The 21,082-nt window shown below is 41.8% G+C and overlaps 1 protein-coding gene across 1 annotated transcript; it reads right to left on the bottom strand.

Moving 5' to 3' along the window:
- Positions 1–2,970: 2,970 nt before the first annotated feature.
- Positions 2,971–19,898, bottom strand: fgf10a (fibroblast growth factor 10a). Its single transcript, XM_079659907.1, has 3 exons — positions 18,507–19,898; positions 5,762–5,865; positions 2,971–3,824 (listed from the first exon to the last, which is right to left on the bottom strand). Exons 1-3 carry the CDS (start codon positions 18,952–18,954, stop codon positions 3,624–3,626), a joined length of 753 nt encoding a protein of 250 aa, XP_079516033.1. The 5' UTR covers positions 18,955–19,898; the 3' UTR covers positions 2,971–3,623.
- Between the last annotated feature and the right edge of the window lie 1,184 nt (positions 19,899–21,082).

Raw genomic sequence — 21,082 nt, 5'->3', positions numbered from 1 at the left:
CTGAACATGCGTGGAGGAGGAGGACTCCTGGTTCACCTCCTGGGTTCCAGGAACTCCCTTGGTCTGCTTCCAATGATTACCCCCAAGCCCCTTTGCCCCCCCGACCCTCTTTACCTCTGCAAATACCCCTTCAACCACCCCCCCAATTCTCCAACCCCACATTTTCTGGCAACTCTTTTAATCGCCCCCATCACCCCTTCTTCCTCTTAACCACTCACCCCCTCTTTTCACCCTTTGGCATCCCGTCCAAACTGCTGCCCTCTCGGCAAACATCTCCCCTCCTCCTTTTCTTTCTCGCGCTCTCTCCCCCCCGACTGCCATAAATGCCCCCAGGACTGTGGTTCTTTCAGTTATTCACCTCTCCTCCAAACCCACACGTCCTTCTCCAACTCTCTCTCTCTCTCTCTCTCTCTCTCTCTCTCTCTCCGTCTCTCTCTCTCTCCCCGGGAAGTAAAATATTCACAGCTGCTGCTGCGGTCAGGTCGCACGGCCACAAGACTCTCTGAGCAAACAGAGGAGCTGTGAACGTGTGAAGCCGATGGTGTACGTTTCATTTGAGGTCCGACACAGGTCCGATAGATCCTGATGTAGTCAAAACAGAAACCGCATACTGAGCCTCGCCACATGCCTCAACAAACCAAACACTAACCAAACATACCCCAGCACAACACGAAGAAATGACATTGGCAAACAGTTTTGAGAAACATGTTAGGCGCACTGTAGAAATGGGAGAAATGATGCGTGGCTTGGTGCCGCTGCGCAGAATAACTCAGATGTCATTGGGGTTGATAATCAGTGTGAAACATCTGTCTTGGATAAATGCCCTGCTTTTAAAGTCTGGCCTTGTTATGCATTTTGGGCGAAGGCAAGAGAACATTAAGTCATGTTAAAGTTGCAATAAAAATACATCAAGCCATTCCAAGAGGTACACACATGTTATATATGCAGACTTGATTCCAAGTTCTCTGAATAAACAAGTGCACGAATTGGTGTCAAATATCTGCTCCAGAGTCCCATGTTCTACTAAGGACTTATACGGGAAGTTTTACATATGTACATCGCTAAAGTTGTACCATCAAATAATAAAGAAATCTTGTCTTAGGAATGCTCGCCCTTGAACTTTATGAGTTAGGGGAAAAGGGTGGGGGGTGGAGGTCAGTGTCTTGAAAACATTTCAAAGTAATTGTACTTGATATGTCGTTTACAGAACACCCAAGTAATCATATAAACAAAGGACTAGATGCCCTGGGAGGATGAAAGGACATTTGAATCTCCCTCTGATGCATCATACTTACTCACGTTTGACGTGAGCGTTAGGTATCGAGGATTCTTGAGCGCAAAAGGAGGATCTAGGACGTTTTAGTAATAAACACAGCGGGACGGAGCGACTCCGGTGGATTCCATAATTCTCAGAAATTACCCTACACACACACACACACACACACACACACACACACACACACACACACACACACACACACGCAGAGAAACAGATGGCAGAGAGTTGAAAGTGATGGATGCAATGAACGAATTACAACTGCTGCAGCCCTGGGCAGAGGAAGTCTGTGTGTGTTTTTGCGATAACCTTGCTCTAGGTCTGATCCTGCTAATTGCCGGAATCTATCTGAACTCTACCAAGACATGACAAAAGTTTGAAAAACAATGAAAAAAATGGGAATGTGAACGCAGCGCTGAGGGAAAATGGCAGGGCCCAGACGGCAACAACACGAGAGGCAGTTTTAAAGAGAGGGAAAGCGAGAGAAGAATAAAGAAAACATGACATCATAGTTAATTCGAATCAGGTGATAAACAAGGGAGTGATATTTACGTTATACCATATGCCCTGCTCCATGTGTCTCTCTGCCTCAGGGGGGCACAGCAACAGCTTTCAGACAAGTAAGGTCAAGGAGGAGGCTTTCCCCAGCTGCTGGACCACACTGATGCACACACCTCTTCCCCCAGCCTTCATAACGTGTGTGTGTGTGTGTGTGTGTGTGTGTGTGTGTGTGTGTGTGTGTGTGTGTGTGTGTGTGTGTGTGTGTGTGTGTGTGTGTGTGTGTGTGTGTGTGTGTGTGTGTGTGTGTGTGTGTGTGTGTGTGTGTGTGTGTGTGTGTGTGTGTGTGTGTGTGTGTGTGTGTGTGTGTGTGTGTGTGTGTGTGTGTGTGTGTGTGTGTGAGAATGTGTGTGTGTGTGAGAATGTGTGTGTGTGTGTGTGTGAGAATGTGTGTGTGTGTGTGAGAATGTGTGTGTGAGAATGTGGGCCAGTTCTAAAGCCTGTTTTGTCTTTGTTGTTATCACAGAAAAGACGGTGTTTATCAAGCAGGAAGCCATGCTTGCCATGTGTACTTGTAAGGGGAGAGAATCTTGCAGCGAGAAATGAAATCCCCTGAAATCATCAACCAGGTTTTCTGCTGGACTCCTTTCAAAAGTCTAATCTCTAACAGATTCCTGATTCATGTCGTGGTTTTAAAATGGCTCACCCGACTCAGTTTGTAATAGGCTTTTAACTTATGACTTTTATTGTGCTTTTAAATTGCCAACAACTTCTGAAAGGTAATTCTTGACCTTTTGAAATAGTAGTTTGACAAAATAATCATCGCTGACTGAGTAAAAGTCCATTTACCTATTGAGACCATTGTATGTGATTAAGAGCTAAAGAAAGTTTGGGCCATGAGTGACATGTTTCATGCTTTTTCAAATTCACTTTTAAACCTTTGAACTCCTCTCATTGTCTCATCAGATGGATTTGGAGTTGTTTGGATAGAAATGTTGCTTTATCGTTTTCTTTTTTAATTCCCAAAAAATGGCATTGTAATATACAAATAATGCAGTGGATCTAATACAGGGTCAGACAGTCAACTGCTTGAAGGCTTAGTTGATATGTATTTCTATCTCTTCGCTGTTACAGTGTGAACAACCAATCATTGAACGGTGATAATATGTAAAATGATTCAAAGTCAGTCATACAACTTAAAGACAAATATATTTTTATATTTATTCAGGTTTAAATGATTAGTAATTCAAAAAGAGAAGCATAAATGGTAAAAAAGACAATAATTTGTCATTATTGTGTTTTTGATCTTTTTTTGTTAAATATTACACAAAATAAATAAATGTAAAGAAAAGAACATGATAGTGTTAGACTTGTGTTGGTGCTTCTTCCCTCCTATTCTTCCTCATCCTCATCTCATCATTTCTTCCTTTCTTATCCTTTCCTTTGCCGTCAGCTTTCCTTTAATACTTCTTTACTTTTCCTCTCTTACATATTTAGTCATTTCACTTCTTCCCAGTCAAGCATTTCACATAGACACAAATCGAGAAATGTTACTAATCCAATTTTGGCACAGAAGTCATTTCTTTCATATTTTCTACTGTGCCAATGTACTTGATAACTTAAAACAGAAAATAATATATACATTGTATAGCAATATATCTTATTTCTTTCTTTAAAAATAGAAATGTCTTTTTCCAACAGAGATAAAATGTCCATATGTTTCCGCTCGTTCCCTCCTCAGTGCATCATTCAGATCTGATTCAGACCTGTCCAATGTAGCCATCGATGTAACTCCAGAAAAGTCTGATCACTGCAGTGTGCAGAGCTCTCTCATGGCTGATATGTCCAATCATCGTGGTTGTACCACAATGGGCAGGAAGTGAGTGGCAGTGTTTTTCCTCCGTGTTTTCTTCCCTCTCATTGGCTTGCCGTTGGCGTTCAGTCCCACAAACATGTGCTTCTTCTTGTTGCGCCACTCTGCCGAAGCGTAGGTGTTGTACTTGTTCTCCTCGATGCGTTCAATTAGACGGCAGTCCGGACCATAGTCCCTCTGCAGGGGAGAGACAAGGAGTGGAAATGTCAGAGTATTCTTATTCCAGTTTCTCTATTAACAAAAGAAAGCAGCTTCAGTTTGTCTTCGAAACTTAACTGAATATCTCTTTGAGCTTTAGGAACTAGTGATGTTGAAGTATAAATTATTAAAATAACAGGTGGTGTAAAGATGAGTCAGAATTAGGATTAATCTGTGTGAGATCTTAACTTTTCTCAGTAATATGAAAGTATCTGCCCCAAACCAGAAGGCTTCTTCTGTACAGCTGTAGTTGTTTACCTACTGTCTTTTTTTAATTATCTCCCAAAATGGATTGAGTCTGGTCTTCTCTTACTCATAACCTCCGTAACCAAAGAATGTTCTAATTTTCTCTTCTTAACCTTAATGTTTTCTGGTCACACATGTTACTTTTACAACTTGCTTTAGATGTTAGTTGTTATTCTGAGCATAGCAATCAACATGATGTTTTATTTCTTCTGACAGCATGGATTAACAAATGGTCAGTCACTGATTCAGAATCTGCTACACTATCCCCAGCGTAATCATGGCCAATTCTAACAAAAATGGACATGAGACTTATGGTTGTAGACATGTTTGTGTGTCAGAGGACTGAGGGCAGAGAGGTTAGCATGAGACGTGACATCTTAAAGGTTAGGGCTGTGCACCAGAAAAGGGCATCGTTTTTGTGGAATGACTTTACCGCAATGACCACCCACCGGTAAATAAAGAGAAAATGATCTGAGAGAGTAACGTTTGTCAGTTTACTGGAAGCTGCCCCTGCGCTTAAGGCTAATGCTGCTTAGAAAGCAAGTTAACTGGATGCAGTTATTCGCAAGCAAAGAGGTATTCGCACACAAGCGCACACACACACACACACACAATTAAGCTTGGTCTCTCTCTATTTCTCTCTCTCTCTCTCTCTCTCTCTCTCTCGCTGTGTCTCTCTCTCGCTGTTTCTGGCCACAGCTGTTTAAATTGGTTCCAGAAGTAAAACTGAATGTTCCCAAAGCGAAATAAAAATATCTTACAGACACTGTGCAGCTTTTTAACGTGCGCTGGTGCTAAGTACGACCAAACAATGTGTGTGTGTGTCTGCGTGCTAATCGTCTTTCCACTAAAATGGTGGATTAAAACAGATAAACTGTGTAGTGATGAATTCATAACAAATATCGTCATCAATTTAATAGAGCAATAACTGTTGAGCACGATTCATTTTGCACAGACCACAGTGAATTCATCTGTCTGTCATCATTGGTTTTTTGAAGAATTATATTACGATACAAATTGAATCATGGTTATACTTAAAGGCAATCATAATCATGTATATGCGCATTAACCTGGAAACAATGATTTCATTTGATTACGACCGGATAAAGAAGGCACTGTGTAAACCCATCAAGTGTAATCGAACGCCGGCCCTTCACTGCCGCTCTACTATGGCTTATGTTGCAGCGAGCAGAAGACGTCATGGGAATTCAGTTTCAGGCCATGCAACAGAATGCCTCTCTGTCTCTTTCTACCGTGTGTTATTACATCTGTGGTGTGGCTCCCATAGAGACTCGCTGAAAGTTGGCTCTTTCAAAGCAAGCAAAGGAGAGAAAAAAGCAGGGAGAGAATGAGATGAAGAAAAGGAGGGAGAGGGAGAAAACAGATGAAACAAGGGCTGCTCTCCCCAGAGGGACTGAAGCAGAAAAGAGAAACTGAAGGATTGTGTTTCCTATTTCTGAATGGAGTGGAGAGCTAAGCAAGGTAGCAGAGAGGAGGGCTCTCATTGACTGACGGTGGTTCCTATTTCTGGAAGTGAGAGAGCCTTGCAGCCTTGTTTTTAGTAATCATTGAAGAAAATCAAAGATGCAGGGTTTTCCCATTCAGGGTGAAAAACGTCTCTTTTGCAAGAACTTTGATTAGGTTGTTGTAGAGGTACTGAAGCTACTCACTGCTCCGTATAGCTCTCCTTTCTTGCTGATTGCCAGGTAGTAGTTGCTGCTGAGGCCCCTGATGGCCACGACTCCCACATCCACTGACTTGATCTCCAGCATACCTGGTGTAGGGGGGGGACAGAGAACAAACATGTCAGAACTTTATTCTTGTCCATTGTGGTTTCCTTTCTGTTCAGCTTACATTTAGCTGAAACCCAACGCATGAATAGTGCAAAAACTAGTGATTACTTCATTATTAATGCCTACAACATATTTCCAGGCATCTTGTTATGCTTGTTATGTTTGATCAGCACAACGCAAAGACAAGTAATACATACCAGACTATTTAAAAAAACACAACAAAAAAAATAATAAGCTGAATCCAAGAAGTATTTTTCCATTCGTTTAATAATCGATCAATTTGCTTAACCCCTCTGCATTAATGCTGATTGTTATGGCCTTTACGAAGAAATATGGACATTGTTTGGGAGATGAAGGAAACTGAAACACCACCTAGTTAGTATATTACTATTAGAATCAATTACAAATGTGATCTTGTAATGTAAGTCTTCATGCATCACTCTTAATTAGGATCTCAAATGTTGCAAAAGAACTTAGAAATACTGCAGTAGAAACCTGGATTATCTCAGTTTCCTTTGCACAAGTGAACCCCAGTCTTGTCTCCCTCCGTCTCTCTCTTTTTTTTTTTTTTTTTACTGTGTGACAGTCAGACCTCAGACCGGCCTCTTGCCCCCCGTTTATTTGCTGGTTAGCTTGTGGGCTGCGTGCCCTGGGACCGAGGTGTAAGCCAGGAAAAAACATTTCTCCGTCCTATGTTTGTTTTTCTGACCAGGGGAGCTCAGGCGGGCGGGCACACGGACAGGACGGAGCGAGAGGGATTCTGGCTGCTAGGTTGGCAAGAGGTCAAGGCGTCCGTATCAGTTTTCAAGCCTGAACCAATTACTGGTTTAAGCTGTGGTTGCCGGCCCTTTCTTCTCTCATCCTAAAGCCAGTTACACCAAGCCGTAAAACTATCAGGGGTTTGAGAGGATTAGCTAAAGGGGCCAGTAGGAAGTGGAGCCTTGTTGCAGGAATAGTTGGACGGATGAAGTGAGAAACGGGGAAAGTCCATGCCCAGTATCTCTGCTGGTTTATTACTCACTGCTGATATTTCAAAATGACAGGATGAGGCAGCTTCCTGTTCAAGTCATGATTTATAGACAACCTTGTGACATGATATGCTGCTAATACAATTGAATCAATTCTATAAAGAGGTATTGTGCTGGATACACAGAAGCACTAAGGTCACTATGAAATAATGAAGACGGACATTCAATTAGGAACTTTATAGATTATTCCCGTTATCCACATTTCTCTTTAAACTTAATATTAGCCCGTCTTCTTACTAAACGCTCCTTATGTGCCCTTCCCCCTCGCTCGTCCTCATAACCCTCTATATTTTAAGATATCTTTTATTTTGCGCTCACTAATTTGACCTTGCTACTAATCTGTCATTGTAGTCGCCTCTTGTTTCTCCATTTCTCATTGCAATAGTAAAGAGACTGTTTTGAATTTTGAAATGTTTCAAAATGGCATTAAAATGAACTTGATGTCTTGCTTTTAAAGACAAATCTTCTCTTGTACGCATGTTGCTGTTTTTGATTTATGTTTATTTTTGTAATCCTAGTCATTAATCCATCGCCACGGCTCCTTTATTTGGTCAGTGAAGGCTTGTTAAACCTTTAAACTTCAAGTAGATTTTCCAGGCTCACAGTGCATCATGTTGGCTCATTATGTGAAGTCCATTACTCAGACAGACGTGTACCACAACACAACGTTTATCAGGTTCAGAATGTTCCATCTCACTACACACACAGCTGACGGTTCTGTGCTGTGATCCGTCAAAGTAAGATCTGTCCATACTGCGCTAAATGCCGGTCCACCTGTTCAAACCCTTTTCCCTCTCCTGTTTAATGTGGTTTGTCCAAAACCAAAGAACAGGGCTCTTTTATGGCCCCTTTGCCAGTTACCAGGAGCAGCCCGTCTGCCTGCGAGTTAAAAGGCCAGGCTGCAACAAAAGGCTTAGATTGCAACAACAGAGTTTATGGCGGGGAGAGGGAGCAAAACAGGACCGGAGCTTGTAACACACACCCATTCATCAGGTTTTTGTGATTAACACACACACACACACACACACACACACACACACACACACACACACACACACACACACACACACACAGTCACACAGTCAGGCATACACACATAGGCAAAGGCTTAAAGGTCTGGTGCATAACACACTGTGCAATTCTCTTAAAACTTGCATTCAACGCTTTGCCTTATTGCCGCCTTGAGTTTTTTTAAGGGCATTTTCTCTTCTTTTCAAAGAGTGTAAAACTGTTATTCTCACTTCTTGTGCCGACTGGATCTCAGCCCATCCTAATCATGGATTTATGTTTTTAAAGTTTTATAAGCCAAAGCACTAACAGCACTTAATTTAAAAAGCATGAACATGTTCCGCTATCAACATTTTGGAAGAACTCACCAAGGGCAAACACCTGTGTGTATCAGGGCAACGCTGCGACTTTTCGAAACACAGGCCAAAAACATTTCTGCCAGTCAAACCTAAACACTCACGCTACAACTTGGCTTTCTAACAGTAAGAAACTGTTCATCAACCACATCATTAAGACCACTATGATGTTTAATGGGTTTTGTAGCCAGAAATAAACTCCGATGTGACCCTGTCAAATTCATAAACGTGAACGGTAATCTGCCTTCTGATGCACGAAAACAGACTGCACATTCAAAACAGCAGATGCGTAGTCATTTTTAGTTTTAGGCTTTTATTATTACGAGAGTTACTTTATTTCTGACCTCTTCGCCTCTTTGGCATTCTTTCTTCATCATCATCATTCCCTTTAAATGGCCCCATTTCCTTATATTCGTAAATTCTGTTCCTCTTTAAACCTCAGTGTTTAAATGTGACTGAGTAGACATAAGTAGCTTTCCATCTCAGACGTAGAAATTACATTGTCATATGAAATGTCAAGTAACAATATTTATATTTTCTTATTTATAATGAGCAATATATTATAGTGCTCTCTGTACCCCTGAAGGCCACCAACTAATATCATTTAGTTATTCAATCATTCGAGATATGCTACATTAGATTGGGTAACTTTATGATTATGCAAAACTATTTATTCAAGTGTACAATTGTTACGGGACGTCTTTTGAGCTCAATCAAACATTAATCACTTCTGAGATAAAAGCAGTTCTCTGAACAGCACGGTCGCACACACACACACGCTCACAAATCCAAACACAAGACACTACCCAGGAATAGACGCATACCGAAGACGTCCCGTCGACCCCCTCGCCCGGCCCCCTCTAGAAACACGGTCAATGAGACTCCAGGTGAACTTAAAGGTTAAGAGAGGTTATAAAAATGTTTCCACTGTTTATCCAGAGGCTTTCTTGAAGATTATACAGCGGTTGTTCACAATTTGACCTCGACACGGTGACCAGCTGTGAGGGGTCTGCTTTGTGCCTTCAGCCTGGAGTGGTCTCGCTCTGTGTTAAGAAATATTGTCACTTGTGGATGAGTTTGTGTCATGAACTCTCCTCAACGAGAAGAATAGAAATAGTTTGGCACTTTGATTCTGCTGCCAATACTCCCGACATTTGGACGAACCCTTGACTTTTATATGTTTTTCTGCAGCAACCAATCCTCTCACTCCTTTAAAGATGTGAAATATAAACGTTTCATCCAAGAAACAAACTTTTCATCGACCAAAACGGTCCTATGATGTTTTTTTTTAATATATTTAATATCTGATTCGCATCAGTTGAGGTTTGAACACTAAGATCATTTTTCTCTTGGAAACTATGGCAACAGAGTGATTGACGATGTCTCGTATTCATTGCGACATGTTTGCATCAATGCAACCACCAAAGACTCAAAAGAAAAGAAAACCAAACATACAAAAGAAGAATTTAGATGTGAAAAAACGGACCACCAAATCAGATATCAGTTGCAAATATAAAAACATTCTGCTGTATTTGTCCATAGATGCAAGAGACATGCAACCATTTCTTCTTGGCCACTGCTGACTTCCATTACCATGCATTATTTTGTCTTGATGATTGAGTATTTCCGGCTCCTTATAAAGTCTGAGAGAGAACAAACACTTCTCAGTGGTGCAGTTTACTTGGTGAGTTCCAGGGAAGACATTGGTTTGGGATTGAAACTGGTATATGGTTTGTGTTAGGAGGAGCGTTGAGGTATTGGTTTAGACTCATGTGGTGAACTAGAGTATCGTCCTGAACTAAGTGGCCACATCAAAGCCTTTCTGGCCGACAGTTTTGACCAAAGCTGAAAAACAGAGGCTTGTTTTAAATTGATCAATCCTGACAGAAATATAACTTTTTATAAATTGATTTCTTTTCAAAATGTGTTTTGCTCGTATTTGATTTCTGGGTTATAAATGTTATTAAACTCAAATTGAACAGCCTTTTAGTCCAAACTCGCTGTGTTATTAAACTTATTCTTGCAACCAGCAGGGTTTTATTTCCTGCTATGACAGGAACACTCACATCACTGTTTCTTGTTGGACAGAAATAGCCTAAACCACACACTGTTCTTCAGGCTGTATGCAATTTCAAAAGCTGGTCGGGGAAAAGAAAAACAAACCCAGATTATTTTCAAATGAAACAAAAAGGATCACCTGAGTGAAAACCCTCAGTGTAAAATACCCGCGGTCTAGGCAACAGATAGCGTTAAGTTTCTCGCCTGCGCTGCTCATCATCCCACCACCGCATAATCTGAGATCACTTTACGGGGCGCAGCAAGACCGCAGCCAGTTATGTCACACACAAGGGAGGAAATCAAGAGAGATTCCAAGTGATGTTAATGGTAATTTGATGGAGAGGAGAAAGAAAAAACCCCAAACCACCTGAGATATTGTGATTCCTTTAACACAGTTGACATTGTAACATGATAAAGTGCCAAAGCGGCCAGTTTCTGTCAAAACATTTCACGGGCCTGACACGGCGGGAGTTATGTTTTCAGCCAAAGTGCTGTGATGGTCGTCTTCATTTCACACATTTTTCATTTACAGTTCAGCTGCCAGTGAGATGTCCCAACTGTTGTGGTTGGAGTTGTTGGCGTTAGAAATCAGACTTTGAACCTCAGACAATACTCAGTCAATCACATGTGCCTTGTTTGTTTCTGTATCGTTCTTGTTTCCTTTGTCGCTCCTCACACATACATTTATGTGCGCACACAATGCGCACGCACGCACGCACGCACGCACACCGGGTAATTAGCTGGCATTCCTGGCTGCTCTGTTCAAACGGCCAGGCTGTCCAGATGCCTCTCTGGACTCAACTCTTTGCTCTCAGCTCTACCTTTGATGACTCCATTAAGAGCCTCACTTTCATGCAGTGTGTGTGTGTGTGTGTGTGTGTGTGTGTGTGTCTGCATGTGTTTAGCAGGGTTAGGGGTGAGTGAGAGTGTATCGAGAAGCAGAAACATGAAGGTGTGGGTGCGTATTAAGTAGGGGGGCTTTTCGTCAAGCATGTGGTGTCTATATGGCAGCAGCCCTGGATGTTATCTCTCGCAGGTGCTATTCCTCACCTCCCGCTGCTTTACTGGCCATGAATGAAGCTTGTTCACATGAACCAGCCGAACACCAGAACGACACTTTCAGTGTTAGGCTTCCATTTTTTTCATCTGAGTCGCTGGTAGTAAAGGTAGTCTAAGAAAAACACTTGGAGAAGCTTGAATCAGAGAAAGTTAAGTGCATAAGCTTGAAAAATGTCTTTAATTAAGATTAACTAAATAGTTTCTGTCAATCGCACAATGGTACATCTGCCAATAGTTTCAGATCTAGTGAGTCAACATTACTTAAAGTTTCCTCCTGGATATTAAGTTTAAATACGTAAGGAAGTTGTTCTGTCTCCTGCTACAAGAGGTCACTGTTCAGCCCACTTTACAGTATAAAGGGTCACCTCATTGACGTATTTTTATCATTTAGGAGAAATTCAATAACAGTTATGATATTTAAACATTTCTATGATCTCAGTTTCAGTATTAAATTGATATGGGCAATTTTCTTTATTTTCTTTTCCTTCACACTGGTATCCTCTCTAGATCAAACCGGTACTACTGGCTCCAACTTCGCTGAGATTACACAACGTTTAATGTCTTGCTGACAAGGCAGATATTGCAGTTTCCGGTTCTTAACTGAAAATGATGCAGATGATGTTCCAATCTTTGTTTCGCCAAATGGATATTGCTTTGGATACTGGCATTTTGTTTTCTCATCTTATGATTTATTTTACAGCAGCTACAAATGGTTGGATACTTCTTATTTCAGCACTGAAATCTGCCCCAAACTGAGCTAATGGGCATTCGGTTTGCATTCATACAGAAAATGCCACTCTATATAAAATATGTTGTTTGTGGGGAAGTGGCACTTGAAGGATATGACTGTGCATTCCCAGACGTATCCCAGACTTTCAACCGTTTTTCACACAAGTGTATTTGTAAAGGTCATGTTTGCTCATTTAGCAGAACCAGTGACATGGAAATGATGATTCACACCTAATCTCGACAGTTGTTTAGAAATCTGGTTGATAACTGACAACTGGATGTAAGTCAGTCTCTCCCTCCGTTCCTTTCTGTTTCCCTTTCTCTCTAAAAAGTGTTATTTATGGTTGTACTCTGCCAGAATAACCCAAACAATAAAATGGGCCGTCCATCAAAAAAAAGGTATCCAACTTAAAAATCTTTGTGGATATGAATCGACCCTTGATGAGTGGAAAGTTCTCCAAAGCTGTCAAAGATCTGCAGGATTTGCTGCTGAAAGACTTTTCTTTAGGGTGGTGCCGGACTGTTAGTAGCTGGATCGCTTGGCCTGCCTTCAGAAATCTGGCCGTAACATCAGTCTGGTTTTAGCTGATGTATTCGCGCAGTGAAGTGATGGGAATATGTCAAGGAAATATGTAAACAGTGATGGAAAAACAAGATGGATTCTGTCATACTCTTGAGTGACTTTTGGCAAGAAGACTGAACTTTTCCAAGTATTGACAACCGCACTAACAATGTCAAACTTTTTTACCAACATCTTGATGGGAAACTTTTATTAACTGTGAAGAGTTGTTCTGATCATTTCGGCTCTGCATGCTTCTTGCGTGAGACGTATGAATCTTGAACACACATGCTCTGTAAATGTCCCAGTTCACGGGGCGTTGGGGTCAAAGGGCACTAATACATGTGGACCTCTGGACCTTTGCATTCGTCCCTGTGTGGGAGATGTAAAATAGGGCTGACAAGAGTAGGGAGGGAGAGACGGGTAGTTGCATAAATAGTCCTTGTTATTACTTATCTTGCCTTAGCCGAGATGGAGAAAGAACTTCATTATTCTAAATATGCATTGCATTCAATTTCACTTGTCATTCAAATCAATCAATGTTTTTACGGTAGAATGCAATCTCTGACAACTGACGCAACATTTAGCAGTCATGAGGATGAAAATGCAATGCTGCATATCTTGCCACGATATGAGCCAGGGGATTTTTTGAGTAACAACTCATGTTGGAGTCTTTGAACGTTTCCAAAGAGTTAGCCTATATTTCCAATATTTATTAAAAGACTGCAAGTTGTTAGCAGATCAATTCTTAACAGCCCAAAGTATGTTTCAGTACATGCAGGTTTTGTCATTCTCCGCTCTTTAGATAATGATGGCTTGATACGAGTCATCAGACGAGAGATTTCATCCTCAAGATGTCAAAGATGATGTACCAGTAAATGGTCAATCTGTCGTTGCCCAAAGTCTACAACAACCTTACCAATTATTTGGCTTGGTTTCATTATAGTAGAATAACATTGCTTTTATGTAAGATCCTGAAAAATATTATGTTATGTTTGAGCAGGACATTGTCAGCTCCGTAGATTCCAGTAAAAGGAGACATGAATCAGAACGGACATGATTTGATCCAGACTCTGGCTGAATTTCCGATATTAACAAAACTTTACAAAAAGGCTACTTGTGGAATTAAATGTATGATTTGTGCGTATACCAGCAGCATTCAGCCTCTAAGATGTTATAAGGTGATGAAGCAAAGACTAATTTCAGTCGTTACCTTAAATGGTTTTCCGTGCTTGTTGTTTACAACCAATCAGGATATGCTATTTGTTTCAGCCATCAGCTAAATGGATGTTGGCGCAGTTTGAGGGAGGATCAGAGGGAGTGTGAAGGGAGTATATGTTTATTGTAAGTATTCAGAGTACAGCTGAATGCAATTGTTGATGTGAAACTTGGCTTTGCCAGCTTTAGGAGTAATTGTTGATAGGTTCAGTATTTTCTGAAAATGCTTGTGCGCATATGTTTGCGCACAGCTTTATTTTACAGCTGTTGGAAAAGTCAATGAAGATGTCAAAGTCGCTTTGAAAGAAAGGAAACACTGACACTAACCTCTGGTGCATCCAAAACCTCCTCATAACTCTCTTTTATGTGCCACACTGTTACCTTTTCCCACGAGTAAGGCAGCGAAATGAAGACAAACAGAAACTGAAAAAAAAGGCATGACTTATTTCAAGATGTCCGGGAAGAATGAGGTTTGTTGTTATCCTTGCTGAGTCATTGGAGTTTTATGGATGCAGAGTAGAAAGATAAAGAAGCAGTTGTGTTATTTTAGAACCTGGTTCAAATGTTCCTGAAACAGTTTTACGATCCACATAAATTAGAAGTAGACTGATTGCGACACTTCTTGGGGCATATTGCTTTTGCGAACATCAATTATATGGAATATAAAATCTCCATCTCACAGGAATCTTAGGAACAATTTTTAAAACAAGTGGAAAATCAAATAAAGTGTTGTGTTTTAAATGTAATGCCTTAGTTAGTCATTTTTGAAGCAAATGACACACGCATTTCTTGATGTGTCTTCAATTATTATTAAGGAAACAGTTGAAAAAGAGTATTAGTGTCCTCCACCAGAATTTGGTTCTAAAGATTTATTCGGAAATGCAAATGATTTTTAGTCTTGAAGAGAGAATGTGAAATGTGCCACACCACATAACTAACAATGACAGAGTAACAGAACAGCTAAAAGTGATGCACTACGTGTAGCGCTGACCTTTGCATTAACAACACTTCCTGACTTGGGTCAATAGGTAGAGGTCAAACCAGAAGGGGCGGACTTGTGTAATTAGCTTGGACATGGAAAGCCCGCTCTAAATCAGAATAACGTCCAGTGTATTAGACTCTCCATAAATCTGGATGCCTTGGTTTCATTTGTGTCAGTGGGTAACATGTCTCTACGGTGATTAATGTTAACAATAAGGATGTGTGGCAGCTTTTACAATCCCGGTGGCCACAATAAGAATCAAAGCTCCGAATGTGGTCAAGTTGGCACCATTCAATACTAATTGAGCTAAGCATGACCACAAGTCTGTGGTCCAACTGTGAACACATGTCCATTTGTTTCACTGCTTTATTCGTGTGTTTGTAAACAAGTCGTGACAGTCCATGCACGACATCAAGGCAAGTAAACAAGCACAGTTTTGTTGCTTATGGTCAGTGGCAGGATCAATGCTAATCACATGACGCCCAGACGGGATTTCTACATTCCCACTTAGAGCGCCTTATTTTGAAGACCCTTATGAGGTGAGATGGACAGATGAGCGTTGGTCACATGACTGTGATTTGCACCAGTGAGCACACATTCACAATACAGGTCGTAAAAGCCCAGAGTGATGTACTGCCCTCAGCTCTGACAAGATGATTAGAAAGGCCCGGCTGTGGAGGAGAGGCTCGACCCCGGAGCTGGAGCTGAAACGTCTTCATCACCTCTGACACCATCTAATGACACTCATTTGCAATCTGACCTCCTGAACATTACCAGACTACTAGAGCATGATAACAACACTAACTGCCCCCTCAATAGCTTTCAATTTGATGTTCTCCTAAAGTGGAAGTCCATTTGTGACAAATAACATCTTGGATCGTCCTATAGATGTGCAGCACCTGAGTTTGCTCGGACACATTGGAGACATTTTAGTACACTATGTTATGTCGGTATTTAGTACTTTGTATCTAGAGGATTTTTGAATCATCTCAAAGTACCCATGTGTTTTTAATGAGCACATAAAGGCAAGAAAACTTGCATCAAAGACCACATTTGTCCAAAAGTCTGTGTGCAAGCAATTGATTTGCTTCTAGTTTTGGGGAATAGCAAACCGTGAACAATGTTGTAATCTGTAGCATTAAACATAAGCAACAAGTATATTGAAACTTCTGAAAAGGATGACATGTCTTGTATGGCAAATACTACATTCTTGTTCTCAGTTAGGAGAGGACAATTCAATTATGTTCTGTTTGGTTTAGTTTGAAGGGTACAATTTGTTCTCTGCAGGTTGTAGAGCACATGCAAAATAACAGGAGGTTGCACATAAGCATGACATGCTCTACATGCAAGCTTTTGCACACATGCAAATACTATCAATGCACAGGGACCCAAACAGATATCGTGGTGTCCAACTTTATTAAATCAAAGCTGAAAATCTCCAGTTTGTCACAAAATGTTGGCCCATCTTCCTTTAATCTGAAACATGTTAAACATCTGCACTTGCTTTCAGGTCGATACAACGTGCTGAAATACTGACAAGACAAAATATGAACCGAAAGGTTTTGCTTTCACGGCCAAGTCCTGCTTCTTAAGATTTGCCCTTTCCTCTGAAATGTTCTCACCTACTTCACGCCACAATCAACTGGCAAGAGCTGTTGAAATTGATGGATTGTGCTTCTAATGGCATGACCTGATGCCATTATGGTTAGTGACACGTTGCACTCTAATGGTTGAGCTCTTTATGTGCATGTGTGTAAAAGTGTAAGAGTGTGAGCACATGTGTGTGTCAGATAGGACTGCAGGCAAGGGGAGGGAGGAAGAGACGCTAATTGAAATTCCTTCAGCCATGTCTGGCAGAGCCTTGGTGTCTGAGTGGCACACACACACACACACACACACACACACACACACACACACACACACACACACACACACACACACACACACATATGGACTCACACATATCGACACTGGCCCTGGCCCTAATAAAAGTGGGCTTTGCCATATGGAGGCCATGTGCAAGACTGGCCTCTCTGTGCTCGTGTGTGTGCGTGCGTTTTTGTGTGTGTGTGTGGGGGTTTGTGTGTGTGCTCTTAGCAGGAGAGGCTTGTACAGACCCACAGAGATGCATACAAACCTATTACATGTTTATAAAAATGGGCAAAAGATAAAGATCCATTTATAGATATTACATTCCCACACTTGACATGCTGTGACAGACTCAAACACATACAGCAGACGTCATGCAGACTGTTTTATACTCTTTAAGAAATAAGCCCGTGATTTGGACGTCGCCCATCTAATTCAGTAAACTGGCAAGGGAACTCTGGACAGGTAAATGTGCGAGTAATGTTCTGTTCTCCCTCAACAACTACTGTCAATGTGCCCTCAGGCCGAGCTGCGCACAGACCAGAAACCTGTGGCAGTCCTGGAGAACTTCCAGATGTGTTTAACTAGAAGATAAAGTTGTGGACTACAGAATGATAACAGCTGATTTTCTGTTCTGGATCAGTCATAAACGATAATGATGACTCTTGCAAGTCTTTAAAGCATTTATATTTGCTGGTGAAAAGATAAGATGCTTTGTTGCTATTGTGGTGTTTCGGTATTTAAGTTACTGGAAAAACCAAAGCATACCTCAGTTGTATTCAAATGCACATTCTTAATATGCACCTTCGGTCCTATTATCTCACAAGATGTTCCACATCTCTGCATTCAACGTGCGATCATACTGTGTCCTTACTGAAATCCTACACTACATCACATTGTGCCTTAAAAGGTGCCAGTAGAGATTCTCAGTGCGCCACAGCGAAGGACTTTGATCTGCTGTGAAGCGTTTGACTGTGTGAATGTGAGAGTGATTGGTGCTGACTAAAGACCATAAGTGCTGAATGACCCTTCTCAGGATAAATAAAGGTTAAAATCATATTTAACTTTCAAAATGCTCAACCGGTAAAAGGATCAGGAATTGCATGGTTATTACTTTACATAAAACCTCACACTTAGCATATTCCCACCACTATTATGGCTTCAGCACAAAAGCACTACGGAGTAGATGGACTTTTCATTCTCCCCAGGGTTTCTGATAATAGCTGTGTTTTAGATATTTCCTCAAAGAAAAAGAACTTTCTCTGGGCGATTTCTAATTGGTTCCAGTGGATCATTTCTCTTTTTTATCTTCCTGGCTTTCTCATTTAGTTTTTTTCCCTCTTCTCCACCACTGTCATGCTCCCTCTTTTTCATGACTCTGTACTCTGCCTCTGCACATGGGGAAAAGGCTGAACAGCACGCAGCTCTGTTATTTGTTCATTTGCCCAGTCACCTGTCTTAATGTGCTTGGTTGCCCAGGCTGGAAAACCAGAATCATCTCTCTTGGCAGATAAACACACGAAACTCAGTGGGAAGAAACCAGTCCATCATTTGCTCTCTTGTGTTCTCTTACATGTGGGCATACAAATGTTCAACAGAAAACGTCATGTGAACTTCTCTTTGAGCGCCTTTCTCAATTTTTGGTGCAACTAAAAAGTCTCTGAATAAATGAAATGTCTCAAAATACATAAATAATAATACTTAAAATATAAGAAACCGTTGAAACACATTCAGAAATGTAACAAAGTTGACTTACTGTATGGGTCGTCCTCACTTTTGGTGCCATTAACTTTTCCTTTTCTATCAATGCGGAGGAAGAATTTCTGGAAGGAGAACAGTTTCCTTCTGCGCACGTCCCCTTGAAGATGGTTGTAGCTGCTCCGCACGTGGCGCCCGATAACTGTCGCGGAGGACGATGACACATTGGTCGCCCGGGGCAACCTCGCAGAGGATGCGTGCAGCGGTGAGGGTGACGAGGAAGTTGGCGCATGTGAGATGAAGATGTGAGGAGGAGCCCCTCTCGCTGCATTGTGGTGCTTCTCAGAGTCTGGTGATGAAGCGGACAGGGGTGCGGAGGAAGAGGTTCCGAGCAGGAGAAGCAGGAGGAGGAAGGTGAAGGAGAGGATGAGAGAGGGGGGTCTGTAGCGGGGGCAGGTGGAGGACCAGGCGTGCGGTGCACCTTGTGTCACTGTCCATCTACACATGGTAGTGGAGCTGGGAGAGCTGTGGAGGTGCTCAGGGGCTGGGGCATGCTGAGCTGGGTGCAGGGAAAGGGAGCGAGAGTGGGAGAAACTCCCCCTGACCGACCGCCTACACCTCCTCTGCCCCGGGACCCCCAACCTCACTGGGACTGTAGGTTTAAAAACCGGTAGAATGACTGCGGTAGACGTGATGTGGCTTTATCGGTAAAATTATTGGAGATGGTGATGCGGCCTTCAGCTTTGTGGCTGGCTCTGCTGTAGTCCCCGTTGCTGTTTATTCCTCAGAAGCGCCGCAGGAATGCGTCAACATCCATAACTCAGATCACCTCGCCACGGGAACAACTTGGGGTTCGCCTCAAAGACCTCTCACCACACTCCTCCTTCTCCTCCAACGACTAATGCTCTCTGCTCCTGGTTACTCACTCACTTAAAATCCCTTTTTAAAAGTTTGAAAGTACACCTACACTCTGATATCTAAAGACACAAATACAACCCATTCATATACACTGCTGAAATCTGCTCCGCACACATGTCCCAAACCATTGATCTCCTCCAGTGCAGGGAGGTGGAGGAGGTCTGGATAAAAGATGACAAACTGCTCAGTACAAAATTAATAAATAAAATCTGGAAGTTAAAAAAAAAAAAAGATTAATGCTGCTTCTCATAAAATGTCCCAAGAAATCCATGCAAGGCAGGCCGACCAAAAAAAGTGACCGAATCCAGACTGGACTTCTCCTCTTCTCTCTCTTTGTCGGAGCTGGTTTGAAGTTACTGGAGTGTGTAACTGAGCCCGGGAGCTAGTCTTTCTCCCCTCTCTGTGCGTCTTGTCAGTGAGCTCCCGTATCTCTCCTCTGTCCTCTCAGAGTCTGAGCGCTGGAGCAGTGCGTTGCCTCTCTTCTTTCCTCCAGTGTGCGGCTCCCTCTCCTTTGGCCCCCTCCCTCTTTCCTTTGCCTCTCCCTCCTTCCTATCTCTATCAGCCGTGCGCTCTCTGGTTATCTGGAGTTTCTCTGAGGTGACCGAATCTTGTGTTTCCTTTCACCTTATTTATCTGCTGCCTTTCCCCACATGTCATCTCTTAGTGTAATTGGATGTCTATGAAACCACTTGGCTTTGAAGAGCTGGATGCATTTATGTGTGCGTGCATGTGTGACTGCACATGTGTGTTTGTGTGTGTGTGTGTGTGTGTGTAAGGGGGGGGTCTTCCAACCCCGTTTTCTCTTTCCCTCCCTCTCCCTCTTTTCTCTGTCTCCTCCCCCACCAGTTGAGCAGAGCAGGTCTGAAATAAATCCATTCTTAATTTCTTTCTCCTTTTTGCTGAGCTTTTCAATCCATCTTTCAAATATTTCTGTCCTCCTGATTAGGACTGGAGGTTGTTTGAATTTGTTCTTAATGTTAATTTGAAAATGTCATTTGTTTTACTTATGGCAGCTCTAAATTGTTACATACTTTATGTCTAAAATATGCATTATTTCCTTGAAATAAGACTGTGAACGTAACCGCTTTTAGGTAGAACCTTTTTTAGTTTGTACCAAAAGAGTATTTATTAGTGTACATATGTATAATTGTTTTGTATTCATTATTGTGAAAGTTTAAAAGTTGACAGAAACGAACTCTTTAAGTCCACAATTCAAATTTGAATAAAAAATGAAGCGTAGCATTGTTTCTGGCAGTCACAGAAGTCTTTCCACTATTCTAGCGGCCTCGGCTGCTTCATTCATCCTTCACAATGTCTGGCTCATTCACAGCTCTGCGGCTACCAGCTGACCTGTGATATCCAATCATATTCATGCAGGTGTACAACGCGGCCCTTATTAACCTGACACCTAACTTTATAACTGCCCCCACCAGCAGAGTCCTTGTTGCTCCCTAAGAGAGCAAATACTGTCCTGTCCAATGAAGTGTCTCTGACTAATTTTCCTGATTTCTTCTAATATTGGTGAAAAATACTCTCCTGAAGTGTCAGCTGTAAAAACATGTACATTTTCTACCCTGCATGACGCATAGCCTATGACGGGTAAAGGCCAAACATGTCTTCTCTGTGAAGAGGCACAGAGCGGTTCTGAGCTAAGCAGCCCACAGCTATTTTGACGGATATACTGTCAATTGATTTCTTTACTTGGAGCTTAATCTT

The sequence above is a fragment of the Notothenia rossii genome (assembly GCF_949606895.1).
Source record: "Notothenia rossii genome assembly, chromosome: 11".
Classification (NCBI taxonomy): domain Eukaryota; kingdom Metazoa; phylum Chordata; class Actinopteri; order Perciformes; family Nototheniidae; genus Notothenia; species Notothenia rossii.
The sequence above is the reverse complement of the archived record's forward strand: the minus strand, read 5'-3'. Positions and strand labels throughout refer to the sequence as shown.